Source organism: Apus apus, chromosome 14 (genome assembly GCF_020740795.1).
Source record: "Apus apus isolate bApuApu2 chromosome 14, bApuApu2.pri.cur, whole genome shotgun sequence".
Lineage (NCBI taxonomy): Eukaryota > Metazoa > Chordata > Aves > Apodiformes > Apodidae > Apus > Apus apus.
Window position 1 is genome coordinate 6,104,748 of NC_067295.1, and position 23,707 is coordinate 6,128,454.

Genomic DNA, 23,707 nt, shown 5'->3' on the forward strand with positions numbered 1-23,707 from the left:
ATCCTAGTGAAAGAAATAATGATGACTAAGAAATATTAACAAATAATAGAAAATCTTCCCTACTAAGAGTTAAAAGCAGTAAATTTTCATTAAACTGAATGTTCCCAGGATCTTCAGTATGTCAGTTTTGAGTCTCTTAAATTAGAAGAACAAAACTAATAAAACCAACAAAAAATAAACCAAAGCACTATAACAAGATGCTCTAACTTAAAGCCCAACGAAGCCAATTACTATATCCAAGACTAGGACTGCTCATTCTACAGAACAAACTACACAGTATACATTTAGAAAATAATCCTACATTTTTAATTAGCAGATATGTCTGGGTTAATCTGAGGATTATAGATATACCAACCCAATATTCTGCAAAGCTTAGGTGACTGAAGTGCCTCAAATCATTTTCCTTTGCTGAATAAAGATCACTCAACAGATTCTTGATGCTTTTGTCACTCAAGCTAGGGAACGCTCAGCTCACAAGGAAGATTCTATCCCTATATAAGATTCCTGTAAAAATTGACTATCACTAGAACAAAAATAAAACATTAAAACCCCTTTATTCAAATAATCTGCATACCAATACCTCATACCTTGCTTTCATTTAAAGGCAGCTTTTCAACCTATCAAGCATACAAACTTGCTCAAAGTGCAATTCATTAACAATCTGACTTGTCTTTCTAATATACAAGGTGTATGCTGTACCTACACCTTGTTTGTACTAATTAAGTGAGCAGTCTGCCAAGTTTGTACAAAAGCCAGGATCACAGAAAGAACTCAAGCAGGAAAGGCATTAAGCTAATTTTCTAGACATTTAAAAAGTTTAATCTACTTCAACAGATGAAGGTAGAAAACAAACCAAAATAGTATGTATTATTAACATTGTGAGATTGCAATGCAAAATAAAAGCAAAAGAAAAAAAGGTCCGAGTCAACCTGCATAAGAAAAGGTGTGCCAAATGGTCCTTGCTACCCTTTTAGCCCGTGAGGATTGCATGTGGTCTGTGGTGTATATTTCAAGATGTTTCTTCCCCTTACAGTCATCACCTGTTGGTTGCGGTAACAGTTGATTAATGGGACAAAGCCAGGATCAAATCAAGATTGTTACAAGATAACTCAAACAAGTCTACTTCAGAATATCAGTTATCAACCCAAAAAACACTAAGCAAACTTCTGTGGAATAAAACTTGCTTGGGAAATATCACAGTACACCAGGCTATCACCATTCTTCCCCCTGTATTTAAGTTGCAAACCCAAACATTTGCTTTGTAGCTTCCATAGAGCCATGGGGTACCTGATACTACTTGTACAGCAACAACCTGGTGTACAGCCCAAGGCTAAAAGACAACATCAAGCATTATACTTACATATTGATTCCTCATTTACACCAAGATAGCTGTCTTCTCTGTAGAACTCTTTTACATTCATGCTTCCACAGTAGTCTGAGTGAGCTGCAACACATTCAAAAAGTATACATGGAATATAACTCCAGTTTAAAGCTTTTCATATATGTGCATTTCAGCTATCGTATATGCAGATTTTATCCAAACCAGCCTGGTTCACGATTAAAACCAGGTTACTCACAGGAAAACTGAAAAATTATCAAAGAAGCAGCCTACTCCGTGTGTAATTTTTTTTTTCTTCTTTAAATAACAGGGAGCCTTTTCATTCAAAAACTTATTTGCTTTTTTTCAGATAGTGAAGTTAGTAAAAAAGCCCGTAAGTAACAGCTAATCAAATAATGAGTCCCTATTCCCATCATTCTGTTAAACAGGGCACCCATTACATCTTTCAGCCAGTTAGCAGAGATCTTAAAAGACTGAGAAGAGAGAATTAGTAAGTTACAAGGCAGAGAGAACAGGAGAGAACAAAGTTTTAGTCACACAAAGAACTGTTACCTTCTGCCTAAGGCAATTTAACTTCAGTCATAGATCATGTATTATAGAAGGGAAAGCATCAAAGAAGAGAACATTGTCAAGGAAAAGAAGATGGGTTTTACGGTAATGCAGAGTGATGATGGTAGTTTTAGCTGTGCAAGACAGATCTAATCAAGCTTTAAGGCTTAAAGGTAACAAGATAGATCCAGACCTAAAGACATTGAAAGGTTAGGATTTGACACTATCAAATAGTTTTTTTAAATCAACTTAAATTACTCAATTTCAACACTACCTTCTACCAGTTCCTAGGTGAAGAGATCTCACAAATGTGAATCCTAATACTTCCAAACCAGGGCCAAAGTATGAAAAGGGGAGCACAATTGAGATAAAAAGGGAGAAAGACAGAAGCCAGACAAAAGACTACAGAAAAAGATCACCGCAGTGTTGAAGATGAAGTCTGTAAGAAAAAGAAATCCAACACACACACCCTGACTTTGTGTGGAGACCAAGGAAGACAACTGAAAAGGTACCTTTAAATTCATAACCCAGCTTCAGCAAAACCATTTGAAATAGTTGCACTAATAGTGATGCAAAAGATGCTGCAGTATGTTTGACCAATCGCAGAATCTTACTCATGTAGAAATAGGTTCCTCCTATTGAAAAAAAACAGTGTGAATACAAATATAAGATGTAGTCCTATTCCCTGATGACTGTTAGTTTGTGGAAGAGTGAGGATGAAGCATGGAAAGCCTTTGTTTGGCCAGGAGTATGAAACTTCAGCAAGCGTGGTTTGAAAAGTCTGGATGCACTAGATATTACAGCAAAGCTTTTGTAAGAGCTGCACATCCGAGCGAAAACACCTTCAAGACTGAAAGTTTCCTTCATGAGCATTAAGAATTCTAAATAGTAATTAATTCCTTCCTTACAGAACTCTGGATTTTTCAATCATGTGAGCTGTTGACACTGATTTTGTGGCCACAACTCCCATGAAACAAACAACACCCTTATTTTGGATTTGAGAGGATGAGGACTTATCCTCTTCTCTGCCTTTACACTGGAGGAAGTTACTGCAGTGATCTGCCTCAAGTGCTGGAGACAAACACTTCTTCACAGCCACAGGAAAGAAAGCTGCATTCCCCCATACTGCTGCTTTCCCAGCCACATTCACAAACTTGCCATGATTGTGTGCCCCTTCCCCCATGCTCCCCAAGTTTAACACAAACTACTGGATTAAAGTTCAAAGGAATGCACAAAGACTAGTTCCTTGTGAAATTCTCCTGTGTGATACAAAGTCGGGAGCACAGAAAAACAGTTTTCATGTAGTGTCAAGGTCATTCAAGAAACAACTTTGTCAGGATAACAGAGGACTACCAACAATCAAGAAATTCAAGATGCTACACAAGAGGCAGGCAGTCAAGGCACAGAGAACAACCAGCCACAGAACAGAGCTTGCCTTGAAAAGGCATCATTTTATTTACAGCAGATTCATTTGTATTTGTACTTTAGCAGTGTAGTCCCCAAGAAGTGCATTTGGAATTACTTTTTCCCTTTAGAGTTTAATTTTTCAAATGGTTGAGGTTTAGCTTCTAAAAACACTCTAAGCTGCAACTTTAAATGAGGAGGGAAAAAAGCAGAAAGTAGAAAAGGATCTCTGAGATTTCTTGGATAACAGAAGCACTGCAAAGTAGAAATTCTGCTTGATCTTGAAAAGTTCTTGTAAGTAGAAAATAAAGAAACTAGACCCTGACAAAAAAACTTGCAGACATACACAGATCCAATACCAGATTAGGAGACTGCTACAATCATTGCTGGTTGGAACATCCCATTGTCCTCCAGACCAGTCTGGAAATATAACTTGTCAAGATACCACATTACTGTAACTTTAATATCATTTTATTCTTGCATCAGTATTGAAAAAAAAAAGTTGTTAATTTTGTATCAGAGGTTGTCAAGTACATAAAGTTTCAACTGATATAGAAAAGGTATTTTGTATAGGCTGATTTCTAGAATTTATTTATTGGTAAATTTAGCAGGGTAGGAGAAGTAATGCTACATGGAAAACGCATCAAGTAAACTGTATCCAATTCTGTTACCTAGATAAAGCACAAGAGAAAGTAACTTACTAGATGTATGCTTCTGGCTCCTGTCCCTAGAATAAATTCTGGAAGATGGCACATGGGAAGCTGAGTAGGCTGTAAGAACCTCCTTCCTTTCAGAAAGCATGCTGCAGTCACTGCAAATGTAGCCGTTAATCATTGTGGTCTGTGTTTCTCCTGTTGAGATCTCACCATTTCCCTGCACCAGTGCAGCATCACGTCCTAGCAAACCAAGAGTAAACCATTCAGTGCACTGACATCAGTACTGCTATCACTAGTTACCCCTCAAGAGAATACATGTGGAAGGAAAAAGAAAGTGTATTTACCTTTAGGGTCGCTTTCATCATCCAGACCTTCAAAAGAAAAAAAAAAATTGGTCCCAAGTATAAGAAGGTCCAGTAATCAACTACAGTCTCCGACATTAACTCAAATTGAAAGTCCTGCTAATTTTAAGACTGCAAAGAACAGCAACCTTATGGTTAGCATTTAACATATTTTGCAGTCCACCCGATGAATAAATCCATATATTCAGATATTAATATAGTAGGGTAACAGGTAGTGATAAGCATCCTACTACAGAAGCAGCAGACAAAATAATATGAAAGACAACTGCACCTTTTCTTAGCTCCCATGTGACTTTTAAAGCAGCTCATTCCAAGCTGACGCTGTTTCTGTTGCTTGGTAACTACTTTGCTACTATTGTATTTTAAGATCCTGTATTAAGAGCCAGGTAGCCTGAAGTTTAGAATGAGTTCTACTAAGATCTTAAACACACTTCTGCCTATAAACAAACAATAACATGCTTCTCCTTTGACTTTTCCAAGTTAAGTTACATGTTTGTCATTCTTTAAATGCAGTGCTCTATAGACATTAAGAAGTTAATGACAACAGACAATTACATCTATACAATCTACAGTGTTGCATCACAAAATTGTATATGTTTGCCTGGTGTATTAACTTGGCTGTGCAATGTGTCCTGACATGGACTATGCCAGGAAATCAAGTTTACACAATGGACTGAGTTTCCAGTGGTGTCTTCCCAAGTAGACATCTGCAGCAAATCAGTAAATGCAGATGTTTGAGGGCAGGATGGAAAAGTGGATGGGGAAAAGAAGGAAGGTGGGGACATATGTTCATACACACCAAACCATCATTTGCAGTTTGCTGTGAGCAATAGCAATAATTACCTACCCCACAAATGATCAACTTCTGTCTGCTCTCGAATTGAAGTTTCATCCAATGCAGTGGACACCATTGATGTGTCACTGGCATGGCTATTGAAACTGTTTTGGCTAAAAATGGAAGAGCTGGATATAGTCTTCCTTTGCTTGTGTCTTGCACCCTCAGACTGCTTATTTACACTTCTGCGTTGCTTCGCCACACTAGGAAACAAAGCAAAGACAAATAAGACGTAGCACTAAAGATGCAAATTTCTGTCTCATTTTAAATGAAAATAAACCCAACAGTCATAGTATTTTAACACTGATGTGACTTGACAGCTCAAATCAAGTTTAAAAGAAAATCCTTGCATTCAAGCATCTATATACTTTTGCAAAGACTTCACTGCAAACAAAAACCTCACACTGAACATGAATTTCCAAAGTAAGGCAGTAAATGCTGAGAACAAAGAACAAAACAGTAGATAACCTGTGTTTGCACTGTATGTTCAAAATTCAAACAAATTTTGATGATAAAAAATGCTTACTTAGAAGACTGTTCTCTGAAGGACAGGTTTCCAGTATAAGCACTGTCATGATGGATATCGTTTTGTGCATCATTTGATTTGAGTCCTAAAGCAGCTAACCGTAAACTACGCCGTGACATTCTTGGTGAATCAAATACTGGATCTATTTTGTTTTCAGTCTCAAAATCCAAAGCAGATGAAGAATAACTTGAACTGCAGCAAAACAAGAAAAGCAAAGTTACCAGAGTTTACGAGAAAAATTCCCCTAGTAACAATCATGACCTCCAAGCCAGTCTCAGTTTCCATTAAAAGCAGTTTATCCAGGGTTATCGAGCAACTCCTACAAGATGTGTCACATAAGCTAAATAACTTAGAAGTATGCAGATATTCAAGGTTCTCTTCAGCAATTCATATTATAAGATTAACAACTGAAAGCAAATCACAGTTAGAAAGAGGCAACCACCACGGTAACAACACTTGAAGTTAAGCCAGAGCAAACACTCATTATACAGCCCCAGACACAGTTGTTTTGGGACCACTTTGAGAGAAGAAGCTGTTCATGACACAGTCTCTTCACCACACCTAGCAGCAAATTAAAAAAATCATTACGCACTCTAAGTTGCAAGGTAAAAATTCATTTATAGTAAGAGTTTTTGGTTCGGTTTTTGTTTGCCAATTCATTGTTTTTGAAGAAGAATCGAAGATCCATATGCCCAACTACTTTGAACTTCCATCTCCCAATAGGTAGAAACTTCCCCTCTTTAGGATACTTGAAAGACTTCCCTACTTTACCTTCATTAGTTTAACACTCATTACTTTTTTAAAATGTGCTTTTAAGACTTCTTAATGCAAATCATTAGAAATATTTAACTCTGAACAAATTAAAAAAATATTCAGTCTTTCATCTGTTTTTCTCTGGCTTATTCTCAGAGGCAAGTTTACACAGACAAGCTTCACATCATTACCCCAGGAACTCTACTTCACACGTTCACACTTCATTCTTTCAGTACCTCCATGAAAACTTACAATGAAGACAAAGCAGCAACACAAGGCAAACATGAACAAATTAAACAGAAGAGTAAGTAAAAAAATGCATTTACTAAACCAGAAGTTTAGCCCAAAGCAGAATACTCATACTTAAAATCAAAAGAAACATTCAGTTATGCAACTGAGCAGAGCTTCTTGTTACAGGGTATTGCGCAGTATGAACCACTAAGCACTGTGACCCAGAGCATCTGAACACTACATGTCCTAGGCTTCTGTCCCCTCTTGTGCCATAAGGCTATACAGAGCTGTAACAGCAGTTACTTCATTATTCCTAGGGGTTTAGTTAGTTTGTTCGTTTAAAGAAGAGCTGAGCTAACAAAACCAGCTCCTCCCCAAGATCTCAAAAAAAGTACACAGGCAAGAAAATCAGGTCTGAAGGAGCAGATTCTACTGCACAATCTGTAGTTGAAATGGAAGTTGTCCCTTTAAAAAATACCTATAAACAGACACTATAAAAATGTAATGGAAACAATTTTCTCACACAATCACTAAAGACTCCAGAATATTACAAAGTAATATGATACGTATGATAGAATCACAGAATCATCTAGGCTGGAAAAGATCTTTAAGATCACCAAGTCCAACCATTAATTCAACACTGTCAAGTCCACCACTAAATCATGTTCCTAAACACCACATCTATACTGCTTTTAAATCCCTCCAGGGATGGTGACTCCACCACTTCACTGGGCAGCCTGTTGCAATGCTTGACAAAACTTTGTGTTTCCTAATATCCCATCTTAACGCCCCCTGATGCAACTTAAAACCATTCCCCTTGTCCTATTGCTTGTTATTTGGAAGAAGAGACTGATGGCCATCTCACTAACAACATCTTGCCAGGTAGTTGTAGGGAGCAATAAGGTCTCCTCTCAGCCTCCTTGGTTTACAAATTCAGAAGGCCTAGTAGTTACATTTACAGCAGAGAGTTTCAACAAAGTGGGTGCTTTAGAAGCAAGCTTCTGGATTGCTCCACAACGCAAAGTAAAGCATTAAGATGGGACTGTGTCAGAGCACATGAACTGCCTTTCTTTCAGCTATAAAACCTAACCCAGACAATCACTGCAGGAAAGCATCTAGATGTTCCAACAGCGAATGGGCCATTAACCCACAGGACCAGACCAAAGCTTGTCCAAAATAACTTCTTCAATCACCCAGAAGTGCACAGATTTGATGGCAGGTCTCTGGCACCACCTGCTTGATCTTACTGGTCTGCCCTGCTCATGCTGCCATGTGCAGTGCTACCCTGTGCAAGGCAGAGCTCTAAGCACAGTGCAAGACAAACCCAACATACATTAATATACACGTTATGCTTATTAATCCTTGCTTACATTTGGGTGGAAAGCAGAGAGGAAATATGACAGAAGCCTCCTTGTGTGAAAATAGATTTAGTCTACATTTGATTAGGTACAAAGGGATATAACTTTTACAGTTTTCAAAAATATTGTTTCAACAGCTTGCACTCTGACAGATGTGAGGCAAGAACATGGGTTAAATACAGCTCCTCCTGTTGTACCCTCTGAAAGGGTCGTAACCACCATACTTTACCACTGAGTCCCTCCCTCAACAGTTGTTTCAGAACTCCCTTTTGCTATTTACATTTGCCACTATGCATTTGCTTTGCCTCATCTTCACTCAGTGTTTCTTACAGATACTCAATTCACAAGAACACAAAGTACACAGGGCAAGCTGACAGCTGTGATCAGCCTCAATTTGTTTCTGTTTATCAACACTTGCTGTTACTAAGTATCTCAATGAGCAGTTATATCAATTTGGGTTGAATACATAGCTTGGAATTGGGCTCTAATATCTAAAAAAATAATGGTATCTTTTTCTCTTTAAACATAATGAGAGCTTCTCTCTTGCCTATACAGGACAGTAATTCTCTTCGCATTGAAAATAAAGAGAATTATCTGTTTTTTGTTGGCAGGACAGTACCTAGAAGTCTCCTAACTTGCCACCTCTGTGGAAAGCAGCCTTTTTTCTCCTACAGAAAAGACTAAAGTAAATAAACAAATCAACAAAACCAAACAAATGCAAAAAAACCCCAAAAAACCTGCCTTTCACAGGACAGAAATAAACCAGTACACTGACAGTACTCCTACCCAATATGTATAGTTAGTGTAAAAACACACTAAAGCTGGGATGCAGTTAGACTACACTCCTAGAAAACGTACATTAACAGTGCAAACTCTGGTTCCTTCTCCTGACAAACAGCTCCCCTGGCTGCTGGCAGATCTGCTGTATCTAGTCTTACACTTCCAGCTTCTTAGCTATTACCTTGATAACTCCATATGAGCTTCTACAGAACAATAATGTCCTGGACTTCAGTGGGTTACTTTTCAAGTTTATTTATAAATGGAATGAGAACAAGGTCTGCCAATTTTAGCACATCTATAGCTCAGTTTGGAGGACCTTAAGTGTCATTTATTTTATAATTATTTCTTGGAATGAAATGGACAGTAATTCTTCATTATATGAGATAATAATAGATAAGTGCAATACACCTAGAGAACTACAGCTCAGACATCTTTAACATGGACACTGGCATATAATCAGTATAAGAATGTTCATGTGCTTTCTGACAAGGGCATTGTTTATATTAACTGACCAAGGATACTACCCCGAGTTATTTAGCTATTGCTTCAAATCAGTCCCAGAACATACATAAAAACACCAAAGGAATTTATTCAACTATTTTGCAGAAAGTTACATCTGATTTAATGCTCTGACAGAAAAAAACCCGCAACATAAAACCAATTTATTTTAAATTTACTCCATATTTGTGAAGAAAAAGTAGTGTTAGAGGTACCTAAATTGACAAAACCAACACAACTCAAAAGATGATGGTGACTAAAGAAAAATTAGCCTGAAGAGGAGGGTGTAAATTACACGTTGACAAGTAGGCGAGATTGACAAGTTTTGAATTGCATTTTGAGGAGGATAAAGGTTATTTAGCTGTATCAGTTTAACACTTTTCTGATTTGCGCTGGAGGAGTAAAATCATAAAGCAGAAGCACTACAAACAGTTATGAACACACAGCAATTCCAGTGAGTATTAATATAAATTCTATTAATAGGTCATAACCAGCTCTATTAATAGCTCTGTGGTATCTAGCTTCACTGTACTTCTTTTTGCAGTGCTACAGGCACAAGCCAAATTCTTTAAAGGAACTCAGATTACGTGAAGCTTGAATTTTCAAAAGCAGAACAAGCCAGATCAGCATATAAGCAAGTGGGGGGGGGGAGAAGAAGGAATGAACTTTGGCATGAAAATATTTCTGATTAGCAACTCTGCCTAACTCACCCTTTCCTTGGATTTTTCAAATATTGCTTGACCCAAGGTAGGATGAGCTACATCAATAACACATGGCATGTTCTGCACAGACTCAGACACACAGCCAGAGCCTGCTCAAGACTGTAGTTCACTCTGACAGCCTGAAGGCAGGCAGTGTACCAAGTAGTTTTCCCCCATTATTTTAATATTCGGGGCTTCAGAGAATTTTTCAAGAGGAAATTTAAGATAGAAGTGCTTGCTAATCCTTTTCTACACAAGGAAGAATCACAATGAATTATTTTCAACCTTGTTTAACTATACTTGCCTTCATTAAGTCTGTTACTAAACTTCAGCTTACCCAGCTCTACCCATTTCTGAACTCGTGTATAACACAGCAAAATGGGAGGCTGAAGAGTTTCAAGGCATCTCCTTTCTTTCAATCCTTCCCTCTCTACAAAGGCCTTGTCACAAGTTCTCAGCTTTGCAAAACAACCATCTTTGTTTATGTAGGAAGTCAAACACTCCCATTGTTTCCTACACAAAACCCAATGTCATAATGAACTACATTCCAGATCCCAAATAGAATTTAGCATTCTGCATCTTCCTTTCCTGGCAGGTTAATCTTTGCTGCTGTAGCATTCTTATTTGCTTCAATGAGAAACAGAAACTCTGACAAAATAGTGGGCAGGAAGAAAAACCCAGCTCAGAAGGGTTTTAATCCCAAATAAGTTTAAGCAAGCCATTGAAACTTAATTTGCTAATACTATCAGAAATACACATAATAAAAAAAGAGAGAAAATAAATCTTCATTTCTTAATCTAACACTGAGACCCATGAGAAAATTAGTTGCTGTGGAGAAGATTGCATAGTAGAACATACTAGTATCATTTCAGACAAATATAACAACGAAGGAGAAGTCAAATTACTGTGACAGTATCGCAGATTGTTGTAAAAAAGATATCCTCAGAAAGAAAAATTGCTGTCTAAAAAAACTGAAGAATCAAAGTCTACTGTCATGGCTCACAACAGGGAAAAGAGTCATAAAATTTCAGTCAATCTCTAAGGTACACTTGCAACGCAGAGATATCTAAAAATGCTTAGCAATATCACTGTGAATCTGCTTTCTGATATAAGGCACATAAATCATCTTTCATTGTCTAGCATATTTTTTCTTGAAATTAGTAAACCAATTGTGTTTAACCACCATTCTACCCATGTTTTTCTAAAAATCTAGGAAGAGTTGCAATTTCATGGATGCAACATAAAACACACCATTCTTCAATACTGCTAATATCAGGCTTTAGCTAAAAAAACAACACAATTCCCAACTAAAACTGATGACACTACAGTGTGAGAGTACAAAAAAGCAAGAATATTGTTAGTGATCTCTTAATTCTACAGTTTTGCCAACTTCTGTTTTATTGGCAAGTAGCCAAGTATCCTCCAACCTGAATACTGTATTTCAATGCACATTAAAGACATGATTTGCAGGCACAGAACAGAAAGCAATCTCATACTGCATCTTAATGAGCAAAGGAATTTTTTCCCACGTAAAATTAGCAAAGCCAATGCCTCAGGATTCAGCAACAGGAAAAGCTCGATACATTAAATCAGCAGTCCTAATGTGCTCTATTGATATAAAAAATTCAAATGGACATCACAACATTCATTTTTAATACATAATACAAAACCTAGCAAGCACACTACAGAGTTTTTATAAAAATTAAGTGATTTAAGAAAAACAGTATGATAATGACGAATTTAATAAAAAGATACAAGAAAAAAAAAACAAGTTCATGAGGATACAGCCTTTACATTCACATACATTTTGCTAAAAAAAAAAAACCACAACAACAATCCACATGTGACTTCCAGCCAAGTGCATATCAATCAGTGTTTTAAAATTAAAATGGTGCTAAGTCACACAAGAAAACACACACACATTACAAGACAGCAGAAAGCATCTAAGAATTTTGATGACGTATTTAGAGAAATAAAACAGCAGTTGTAACTAGGCGGAGACTAGTTATTCCTAGCAACTAATAAACACTGAGTCATTACCTTAGTCATTGTCCTGTTAGTTAAACATGTATTCTTTCCGCCATTTAGGACACCAGAGTTATTTTTAAAACACACCAGACAAAGCTTGCTTGTTCAAATAAGTTGGCTACTTACCATGAAAGTTACACTCTCCAGAATTAACAACATTCAGAGAACACGCAGTTTCTCTACAAGAAGAAGAGAGTTCTCACCTGAGTGCATATGTATAGCCAGTGTTCTCTGGCAGACATTGGGGAGGAGTGTACGTGTGTAGACGTGAAAAGTCCATGTTGACTGTTTCAAATCATACTGTAAAAGGTGAAAATAAAGTATTGCAATGACTTAAAAGTTACGTAAAGTCAATGTAAAAGCCCTTGCATCGTTCAGCCTGTTATGAAGTATTGAAATAAAAAAGCTACTGTTAGCAGAAACATGGAGCTCTCAGTTTTTCAGCAGTATTGCTGCTAGTGCTAAGTATCCCTGCACAAAGATGAGTGTATTTTTGACCAAGACTCTCTTTATGATACACTATTTTCAGCAATTTCTGAGTTCTCTGAAACATTGCTGTAACATGAGCCAAGCTCTTATCACAACTCTACCACAACACTTCCACAGGAACCAAGTTATTGCTAGCATTCCAAAACCTAAGCATAAATATTTCAGGAAATACCTAGCCATGCTTTCAGGTCTCTTCACTACGAGTTTTGCTTTGAAAGCCCACAGAGCAAAGCATAGGCTGCTCCGTGTGCCAACAAAAGAATAACACAGATGAAACCTGAGAAAGTTTTTGCATATAGTCCAGTCACTTTACAACCTTCAAACACCATCCACTAAGTAGCAAGGACATTTCTTTCATTTCACATTAAATTGTAGTATCTGGTACTGGTGTATTTATTCCTGACATAAAAACATGGAATACACACCCCAGCAAAGGAGCCAACTGACTCACATGGCTAGAATTAGGTATATTTTCCAGAGTGCCATCCACTCAAAAAAAACACCCAACCCACACTTGTAAAACTTTCCATGGGGTCTTTGGAAGGTATAATAAATTTAGAAATAAAAACTGATGTACTCATATTAAGAAACTTGCAGAGCTGCATGGATACACTTGTGGTATTATCTACAATTTGACTTAAGTTAAAAAAAACTTGCAGAAAACCCACAAGCGCTTTTCAGTTTTATTAGTCACAAGAAAAGTTCTGCTTTTCTAGGAAAAAAAAATATTTGATAGTAGGTTATTTGTGGTTAAAAAATAGGGATTTGGCTATCATGGATTAGAAAAGCAGTATCCAGGCTATTTTTTCAGATTATCTACACCTCCTGTCTCAGCAGCAGTAAAAGATACTCCACACAACTGTGCTGACAAGCATAAACTAGAGGTAAAAATATCCCTAGCTACAGTTTAATTCTTATAATCAAAACAAGAAGTATCTCATGTTGGAAAATGCACTTTGGTACGCTGAAAAAAGTTCTCACTTATTTTCACTATATATAAGAAATAGAAGCAAAAAGCAGTGTCACAGGTATCGTAATAGCAGCTCAAAAATAAATCTCTATGTTTAATACCAAAATATCTTAGTCATCGCACCTTTAGCCTCCAAATCCATTGGACATGTCCAATAAGACAGGAGGATATTTCCATTACTACTGAAGACAGTTTCCTCCTTATTTTTAAAAATCAAAACTGAACATTGCAGTTTTCTGAACGCACCTCCCATTTGTGGGGTTAATGAAAACTAAGGTCTCACTTCTGCTATTTATTTTTTTAATATTATTTATAAATATTTCCATTAATTGATCTCTCTACACTTATTTCACTTGTCCCTGAGCCATAATACTTTCACTGGCTTGTATATAAAATGTTTTGTTTGTTTAGAGGAAGCTTAGATCAGCATGGAAATACTAGCAAAGCAGTCTAATTCTCTTGCTAGAACAAGCAGCAAATAGTGGTAGAATATACAAGAACTGCTGCTGTACTTTAACAACAAACAAGAGCTCATTTTAGAACACAGGAAATAAGGACCAGAAAGTAATGATTCCACAAGTAACGAGAGTGGAAATACAATGAATTCCAAGATAAGGGATGCTGATAACATCAAACAGCATTTGCCTTAAACAACGGTAAAACAGATTTCTCTTACATAGACCTACTGAAATTCAAAACTATGATTAAGGTTGTTCTGTTTAAATTGGTCTATCCCAACAGAAAGATTTAGAAACCACAAGGCAGGGGCATCTCTGTTTAGTTTCCACTGGAGCCAATCTTGACTGCTTAGCACACAATTTTATCAATAAATCCAGTTTTAAATTGGTAACTCAATAGCTGCTATCATGCTTCTGACACCCAGCAGTATGCTCTCATGTGGAAAGCCAGGCTGTGTGAGGGAGCTTTCAGTAGCCTCCCAGCTCCTCCCTCTGCCTCTGCTACCCATACAGGCACAGCAAAATCAGACTTTGAAAAATAACATCTTTGCTCAGCTGCTTTCCTGTTCTTTTCCCCTTCCCCGTCAGCTCTGTCTTTACTTCATTTCTAAGGAAATCAAATGCTAGAATTTATATCATATCTCTTATAAATTTAATAAGCTTTGAAATATATCATTAAGTTAGTATTAGATAAAATACGTACTTGAAAATGGCACTGCTCACCGAAAAGCCCTGAGGGTGTTTATGCATAGATCTATTAATAGCTGCTTCTCATACTCACAACACCAAGATCTCTAGTAAACACAACAGGTTTGCCATCTCAGCACCACAGAGTTAGAAGGCACTCTTAGAAGATTTAGGGGCTTGGTTTGATTCACTGTTTGTCTGATGCTCTAAAATTAATTCAGACTCAAAGGGAAAAGCCTTTACCAGTTTTTGCCAAGGAATAAAACAGCCTTACCTGACTTAAATAGAACTTGAAAATAATCTTCAGCAATAACCACCACAATTTTCAAAAACAGACACCTACAATTTACTATGAAACTAGATTTATTTTTTTTTTAAACCGGGCTACTAGCTCAACAACTTAAATTTTAGTTACCCATTTTTTCAAAAGAAAACCCACAAAACAATCAACCCAATTTATTTAGGAATATTCTACATTCTTATAGCAGAACTCTAAACTACAGAACAGACCATGGTGGGTAGAAAACAGTAACTCCCTCTAATTTGTTCACTCAAGTTTAACAGCACTCCACCTATTATATATCAATTATTCTTATTTATGAAACTTTCATATACATCTAGAACAGAAAGAGGCATGCTAATAAAATATTTTGGAAATTAAAACACAAAACTTGGCAGAGAACCTGAAAGGTAAGACAAAGTACTTAGTTCCAGTTTAAACACTTCTGGGTGCCCAGCAGGCTTTTGGTTTAGGTACCATAGATCTCTCTGGACTCAGATTCATGTAGGCTTTTAGTACCAGCTTTGTTGCAAGCATTACTGGGCCCAAACTTGAGGCAGCCTTTTTTCCTTCCTCAGAAGCTCATAAACATCTATTTCCAAGTACTAAGGGTTGTATAGTGAAAGAAGTCATTATACAGTTGCATAAAAAACCCAAGTTAAAAGAGTACATTTATAGGACAACCTAAAGGCCATAAAGAGACGCACACATTTCAGAGAGAGTTCAAGAGGACATTAGAATGCGCCTCAATTTCTAACCCAAATTCCATGCTCCTGCAGAGGAGACAGCTGGATTATTTGCTCTTTTGGGGAAGCAGACAACGATTTCAACAGTGTTACGGTTTATCAGCCGAGTGGAAGGGCAGAAGATGCCAATTCTGACTTGGACAGAACACAAGGAAGCACGGGGGCTCCTGTAATCAGTGCAGAAGAATTTACCTTTGCACAAAGCCCCTTGACTCTGTCTAAAGAGGATGTGGACTATGAAGCATCTGAGTGACATGAGACTGCATCACTACTTTTTACTTAAAGACTTTTTACCTGGAAATTACTTTCAGAATCACCCAGCCTCAACAGAACTCTACTACCACGGCAGCAAGCTTCCTGGAAGGTGATGAGATGCTCTGATAGTGAGCGGCCTTAAAGCACAGAAGCACCACAAGAGGGGAAGCAGCACCAAATACTCTAAAACTGTATATACACAAGGACAAGGATGAGACCCCACTTAAGAGTTTTTGGGTACATAAATAGACTTCCACCAACATGCTATCTAGGCATTTCCTCATGAACACTCTTTCTGACCAAGGAAGTGGTAAATTGTCATTCTATAAATGGGACCTGGGCAGAGTTGAAATAATCACCAGGAAGTCCGTAATAGAATCAGAAAATTTGCAAGAAAGCATATCTTATTTTTTACAAGGCCTAAAAAAAAAAAAATCATACACATTTCAGGTCTTGAGAGATATTGGTAGTACTACTTCAAGTATAATCTATTCTATCCTTAGCTTTTAAAGTAAATAAACTAAGTTTAAGTAATTTTGATTCAACACACTAATGACCTAAAACCTAAACCGACTTTTTGGGCAAATTATTAGTAATAATGAAACCGAAGTACACACCCCTACCTGTTTCTGAGAGCAAGCCAGTTTTTACTTGTAATTTCAATTTTTAACTATTATTATGAATAACCAATAATATTACTCTTTTTGGATTAAAAAAAAAAAGGCAAACCCATAAGTAATTATACAAAGAATGTTTTCACATACCCAATCAACTACTAGTTTATACAGGCTGAAGAGCAAAGAGCTCCAAGACACATCAAAACGAAAACACACATTCTTAAAACATTAGTATCCCTTTAAGCAAACACAAAAGCAAGCAAACAAAAAATGCCAAGTAATAACATTCACGTTTTATATACTCGATTTTACCATTGAGTCAAAGATCCCCAAGCACAGGTGTCAAACTGTAACGCTACTAAGGAAAAACAAGAGGTTCTGCACAAAGCACTAATATTGCATCTTGACATTAAGTACCCGTTCAGATGTTTGGGTTGTTTGGTTGTTTATACAGGAAGGTTGATAGAAAGCAGCGATACCTTCAGGTGAAACAATAAACGCGTCTGTTCATTGTTTACACACGCAGCACCTGAAGCGCCGCACGGCGACACACGCAAGTCACTTTATAAGCCAGGAACGCCCAGATCAACTCGCCATGAAATACAGAGAAAAGCCTCACCAGGCCTCTGCACTGAGAGCGACTCAGCGCGGCTCTCCAGGCCTCCCCCCATCAGCCCCGACGCGGGGGGCTGGCCCCGGGGCGGGCCCCGCGCCGCGGGCGGCACCGGGAGGGGCCCGAGCTCAGGGCTCGCTCCCCGGCGGGGGGAACATGCTGTTCCATGCCACACCGCCGCTTCCCAAAATGGCTTCCCGGCCGCAACAAAGCCCGCAGGATCCGGCGGGTGGGACCCAGCCTCCCAGAGCGTCCCTCGTCACTCAAGAGGCAGAGTTTGAACTGACTGGCCGCGGCCGCCCCGCCAGCCCACGGTTTAACCCACGGTTTAACCCACGGTTTAACCCACGGTTTAACCCACGGGTGTCCGCGCAGAGAAGGGCCCCGGGTATGTCAACCCGCATGTACACCTCATCCGTGTTAATTTAGCTACGAAGCTCACCAGCTGAAAACAAAAAGCACCTTTTACTTCATGTCTCCCGTTCCTAAAACGCTTCGCTTGCCCAGTAAAGCGACCTCAGCATTGTCTGAACAAAACGAAACCCAACATCTTACTCTCTGTAACCAACTCCTTCACCAGAGTGCCCAAGATTTCCACAACTTACAGTCACCAAGTCACAAGTCAGTCAGGTAGCATAGATTTAAGGATGCATGTGTGCCACACCTGCTAATACCTCAACGGAAAAAGCCTGCTAAGCTTGTCGATAAAGCCCTCCAGCCGGATCCCTCACCCCTCAGAGCCCGCAGCTCACCTCCATAACGTTCTTACGGAAAGCAGCAAAGAGTAACACATCACCGTAGGCGAGAGGGGAAAGTAGAGGTTAATATTAACTTGGAAATTCAGTGGAAGCATTAGCCTGTAATAGTCGGCTGCAAAGCACAGAATTTTATATATATATATATATATTTTTAATGAGAGAACATTTCACTTCCTTTTTGTGCCAACGTTCAACTGACCACCAGCCGGTGGGGCAGGGGGACCGCAAGTGCTGCAGAAACACGGAGCCTGGCACTTGGTACCTAATATTTTCCTTTCCTAGAACGTATTATAAACAATACTCATATCTCTATAAAGCAACGTAGAATAAGGCAAGCCAAATGCTTTTTCTTTTCAGCAGACATCAAACTTCTTGAAGACTGTCAGAAAACAGGCGCTGCCTCCGAGCAGCTGCACGTTTCTGACACTCTGTGGTTACTGAAGAGCGACCAAACGAAAACATCACGCATCAGGAACCCAGCTCTATCCTCCCAAAACCAGCACCATACTGAAACACCACGTCGTGCAGTCCCCCCAGGAGAGGCTTCCCCACGGAAGCAGCTGACGGACACACCAGCCGCCCTGAGGTGACAACCAGGGGGTTATGAGGAGGCAGGTCTGGCACTTCCCGAACCGCAGCACAGCCCCGATGGCAGCGGTTACCTTCGCACCAAAGCTCGGCAGCTGCGGGCAGCACGGCACGCTTATCGATTCCTCCGAAATCAGAGCGGAAAGCTGCAGGTTGTAGTCCCTTCCGACAAGAAAGCCCTCCAAGCGCCAGGCCGAGAAGCTCCCAAGCAGACAGGCAGGCGGCTACCGCAGAGATCTGCCTCTCTCCTTCCAGCCTGACGGTGACTTCAGGCCCTGCGGAGCTCAGCACGCCAGCTAACAACTCCAGCCCGCTCTCACACGCGACGTCCTCACAGCCTGCTGCCCTCCCGGGGCTGCAGGGCGAGACCAGTGTCCGAGCAGAGGAGGCAGCCGAACCCGCTCCGCCCAGCGGAGCCTGCAGACCGAGACACGACGTTCCCGGACGGGCGGCTGCCGAACGCGGCCCTCACCGCCGCTGCCCGGGACCGGCCTGCAGGGCGTGAGGCGGCAGCTGCCGCCTGCCAGCAGTTAAACGGGTAAGCGGGGCACGCTTGGCAGCGCGGCAACGACCGGAACGGGCTGGCGCCAAGCTGCTGGCCAGCCCCCCGCTCTGAGGAAGGGCGGGGGAAACGCGGCCTGACCACTGAGGGAAAGGACAGACCCCCCCGCCCCGCCCCGCTCCCGCTCCCCCTCCGCGGGGCAGCGGGGAGAGCGGCCCGCGCAGCACGCGAAGCGAAGCGGCCCGGGGTGGCCGTTACCTGGCGCCGGGGAAGCGAGGGAAGGCTGCGCGGCGGCAGCGGCGGCAGCAGAGATTGGCCTCGCTCCGCCCGCTTTGCCGAGGCCGCCGGGAACCCCCGCCCCGCCCCGCCCCGCCCGCGCGGCGCGTGCCGCGTGCCGCCAGCGCCCCCCTCTGCGGCCCGCCCCGCCCACCGGGCACCGGCCCCGCCCACAGGGCACCGGCCCCGCCCACAGGGCACCGGCCCCGCACACACCGCCCGGCCCCGCACGCCCCGCCCGGCCCCGCCCGGCCCCGCACACACCGTCCGGCCCCGCACGCCCCGCCCGGCCCCGCACACCGCCGCTCCTCAGGGACGCGCACCCCCAGACCGCCCCTCACACCCCGCCCGGCCCGCAGCCCCTCACAGCCCACTCACACAGCGCCCCTCAGGCACAGGCAGCCCCGCATCGCCCCTCCCGCAGCCCCTCCAGCCCTGCCCTGCAGCCAGCACGCCCGCCTGGCGCCCCGGCTCCCCGGGCTCGCCCTTCCCCGCCTCGGGCTCCTGCCCCGGCAGCTCCAGGCTGCTGGCGGCGCCCGCCTCTGCGGGATGGAACCGGGGCTGTCCTGGGCGTGAGAAATGCTAGAGAGATGAGCAGACTTACCTCTGATTTCCACCTCTGCCTCTGCTGCTTGGACCCTCACTGACTTTCTTCCCCAGTGTTTCTGCCTCTCCCCTCCCAGTTTCCTTCCCACTCAGTGGGAGTTTTGGATTTTCTTTCCCTTTCTCTTGCCGTTCCCCAAGACTTCTGGCACTTGCACAGCCGTTCAGCAGGACTTAAGCCCTTTGGATCCTGAGCTTCATCGGTGCCTGCGACGGGCCATGGCAACCACGGGTCAGCTGGGGGAAAAGGAACTGTCACAGGCCTCCTTTCTGCAAAGAAGTCGTGGCGTGCAGCAAGCCCCGTTGTTCGAATATTTGGGGGACATAAGCAAACACATTCAACTTGAAATCTGTGTCTGAGTCATGTTTTGTTAAGCCTTTAAGTCTCCCTGAGCCTACAGGTTTCTTGTGGGGGTCGACGCGCTGGTCGCTGCGGGCAAGGACAGTTCAAATGGCACTATGTGTGCAAACAGGGAATGTGCCACTTGAGAAAGGGTAATCGGGCCAAAAATTATTATTTACGTGTGCATGCAAGAGAATGACTCAGCTGACTGGGAAAGGCTGGTTACTAAATATGTTATTATCAAATAAATACATACACTCGGTGTATTTGTTTGGATACAAAATGCATAAAAGCAGTTACTCCTTAAACAGTGAAGGATGAAAAAGAAAGACATCCATGTAAGACATGATGTCAGCGTAGCACTGGTTTTAGGTAATTACTGTTCATTTTCAAAGCTCTTTGCTCCAGCAAGTTTAAAGATGCTGCAGCCAAAGTTGAGCTGATCCCAGCAACTCTTGGAAGTCAGCACATAACTCAGTGGGACACACAGCCCCTCACTGGCAGGTGGCTGAATACTTTGCAGAAGGGTAAATCACCTCACTCTTCTGACCACCCCTTCTCTTTCTGTACTTATTCCACACACTGTTCTTCTTGACTCTAGAGCAGGTAGCCTTTAAGGACTTAAGACAGAGCAAAATCATGTCTTAGTTTAAACCTCCCGGAAATTCTCTGGCACTATAAGGCCAGACCTTCTCTGGGATGTTTCTCCCCCGTTCCCCTGGAGCCCAGCCAGGCAGGCTGTGCTCTGCTCTGGCAGAACAAGGCACGTTGTGCTCCCTGGGCATCGCTCCAGCCCCTTGGGCTGCTCTGACTTGTCCCAAGCAGTTGTTTTTCCATCATGACCAGGCTAAGAGGCTGGAGCAGAATGGCTTGCACTCAGCTTTCCCTCTGCTTCTCAGCCATGAGGAGCAGTAGAGCCTTTGGCTTCTAGGATTTAAGGGAAACCTGGTCAGGTGTCCCAGTTCTGTTAAAAGAAGCTGGTACCTGCAGGGAGTTAATTTTTCCACATTTCAGAAGAAACTGCTCTGAGGCAAACAAAAATTATTTTAAAGTTTTCCAGCATTCAACAGTGAGCTCTGAATGTGAAGTGGGCTTGCTTTGTTGGCTAAGTTCAAGTCTGCAGAAGAATGGTCAATAAGAATAAAAATCAAACATATTAAAAAAGTTTTAGTTTTAACACTGTAGAGGGCAGTTAGAAATTCAGGGGAAATAAGCTTTCTTGACTGATACCAGGTACAAGCAAACAGCAATGCAAGGCCAAAACAATCCAAGGTCCACACTTCTCTAGTCCTACCTCTTCCCTTCCCACCATGATTCCCAGATTATTGCTCTGCTTCCTGCCCAATACCATTCCCAATGCACTGTTTGACTCACACCTAGCAAACCTGTTCTGCTCTGCATTCTGGTCCTTTGCTATCAAGACACAGGTTCTCACAACAAATCAAGGTACAGACTAAATGTGACAGAAACCAGTGTGGCGAGGTGTTCCTGACTGGTAACACGGGGTACTGGGCTGCTCTGCAGGTTGGAAAGGGTGAAACGTTGCACTTCCCAGGCCAGCACTCCGTGGGTATGAACACTGCCCATGCAGGGGGTCCTGGAAGGACCACACGGGCTGGGGAATGGCTGAGCAAAGGGCAGTGCTGTGTGATGGGTCCATGAGGGGACCAGATCACTGCTTCAAAATCTGCAGGTGGTGGGGTTGGGGAAGCCCTGAAACAAGTCCCAGGGAACTCAGCAGCAGCCTGGGGAGGGATGCTGGGGTCAGGGTGCTGTGGCAACATGTGGCAGGGATGTGCTGGGCAAAGGGCATGTTGTGGATTTGTTCCTGTGTCAGGAAGTATGGTGACCTTTATGTCCAAGGCTGGGGAGATGATCATACACTTGCATTAGTATGAAAATCACCTAAAATATCTGGAAATCTGATTTCTTCCTCATGGAAGAAAAAGTTTCTCACCATCTGCATCACACTTTATGGTTAAGCTCATCAGGGCCCTTTCTCTGCACCCTCATTCCTGTCAGCCAAGGACGATGGGCGCTGCACACAGAGCAGTTGGGTTCTCAGTTAGAGGGGGCTGCAAAGCACTTCAGTTCCATTTTGCCACTAGATCCTGCCATGGTCCTGACTTACGGGGGATTTCAGACATTAACAAGAAAAGCTGATTACCTACAAGGCAGCCTGACAGAGCAGCCGTTCTCTTCTCAGCTCTCATCTGCTGCTTCATCTCAGTTACTGCTGGTAGTGAGCTTTCCCAGAGGATTGATGCCAGTAAATGGACACAAGCCTGTTAACTGTAATTTTTGTTGATCCTTCAGCTGCCTAATAAGGAAGAATTTTTTTTTTTTCCCTTTTCTCTTTTTAAAATGTGGTTAGAGCTTCACTTTCAAGGGCTGAGACACAGAGCCACCAGGCCAGCTCTGGCCCACTCTTCTAGCTGACAGTTGCTCACCTGCCCATGCAGAGATCCTAACACAGATTCTGCAAATTAAACAGAAACCTGGCGCCTCTCAAATCAGCAGTTGATTTCCACAGGCCAAGATGCTACTTTCTATCTGGATGTTTGTTTTGTGCAGACCAGGGACTTCCCTCAGATGAGATAAAACCTAGGCAATAGCCTGTCAGGCAAATCTAATCTCTATATAGAGAGCTATAGCTATTATAGTACAACAACTTAAATATAGCAAAGAAAAATACAATAACTTATAGTATAATGACATAAATATTATGGTTATACTATAAGAGTATAGTTTTACTATGGTATAGTATTACTGTATTCTATACTATAATAGTTATTTTCAGTTATAACTGGAAGGTTATTATACTGGAAGAGGTAAAGTTCCAGATGTAGACATTAGATTTGCCTTCTGATGGGTTATTATAGTTTATAATAACTCTCTGGTTATAACTGGAGGGCAGTCTCTGGGGAGCACACTGCATGTGCCAGCAGACGAGGTGCATTAGTGCATCTTCCTGAGCTCAGCTGGCAGCTGCAGACAGAAGGTCTGCAACCCACCAAAGCACTTCTGAGGAACTCTGCAGGATTGCCTACAAGGACCTGCATGGATGAGAAGGGGATCTGGGAACATACTTAACCTCCAGTCTCTCCTAAAAATGCTTTCAGACATAGGCTTTCAGAGTCTAGGTGCCTCATTTGACAGTGCTCTCTCCATGTCTAATTAATTGACTCTATATAAGGCAGCCAACACATATTCAGAAGACTGTATATTCAGTTAGACAAACACAAGCACTCACCAAGAACTTTGTTTTTCTGAGAATCCAAGTCCCAGGATCCTCCACAACAGGTCTTCAAGCTTACAAGGACGAAGACAGAAGCACATCTGTTCGTCACAGGAAGGGCAGGGCTAAAGCCTGCTTATCTGAACAGTCTGAAACTTTGAGATAACGGTTTTGCCCCAAAAAATTGTCCTTGCTTAAAAGTTACGTAATGAATACGAGCCCAGTAACATTATGCTGTGAACGCAAAAAAAATCGAGTACGTAT

At 41.7% G+C, this 23,707-nt stretch overlaps 1 protein-coding gene across 10 annotated transcripts in view; it reads right to left on the bottom strand.

The window, feature by feature from the left end:
• Nucleotides 1-23,507, bottom strand: part of SUN1 (Sad1 and UNC84 domain containing 1) — a 34,527-nt gene extending 11,020 nt beyond the window's left edge. The window contains exons 1-10 of one of the 10 annotated variants that reach the window (XM_051631758.1): nucleotides 23,459-23,507; nucleotides 19,864-20,099; nucleotides 12,224-12,320; nucleotides 5,672-5,863; nucleotides 5,158-5,348; nucleotides 4,293-4,319; nucleotides 3,994-4,188; nucleotides 2,401-2,523; nucleotides 1,361-1,444; nucleotides 930-1,040 (exon numbers count right to left, since the gene is read on the bottom strand). In XM_051631758.1, coding sequence (XP_051487718.1) covers nucleotides 930-1,040; nucleotides 1,361-1,444; nucleotides 2,401-2,523; nucleotides 3,994-4,188; nucleotides 4,293-4,319; nucleotides 5,158-5,348; nucleotides 5,672-5,863; nucleotides 12,224-12,300 — 1,000 coding nt within the window. In that variant the 5' untranslated portion in view covers nucleotides 12,301-12,320; nucleotides 19,864-20,099; nucleotides 23,459-23,507. Of the gene's footprint in view, nucleotides 1-929; nucleotides 1,041-1,360; nucleotides 1,445-2,400; nucleotides 2,524-3,993; nucleotides 4,189-4,292; nucleotides 4,320-5,157; nucleotides 5,349-5,671; nucleotides 5,864-12,223; nucleotides 12,321-14,640; nucleotides 14,660-17,001; nucleotides 17,117-17,141; nucleotides 17,297-18,555; nucleotides 19,023-19,241; nucleotides 19,333-19,863; nucleotides 20,100-23,458 lie in introns of those variants that run through there. The other 9 variants (XM_051631756.1, XM_051631755.1, XM_051631759.1 and 6 more) reach the window with 9 other exon arrangements.
• Between the last annotated feature and the right edge of the window lie 200 nt (nucleotides 23,508-23,707).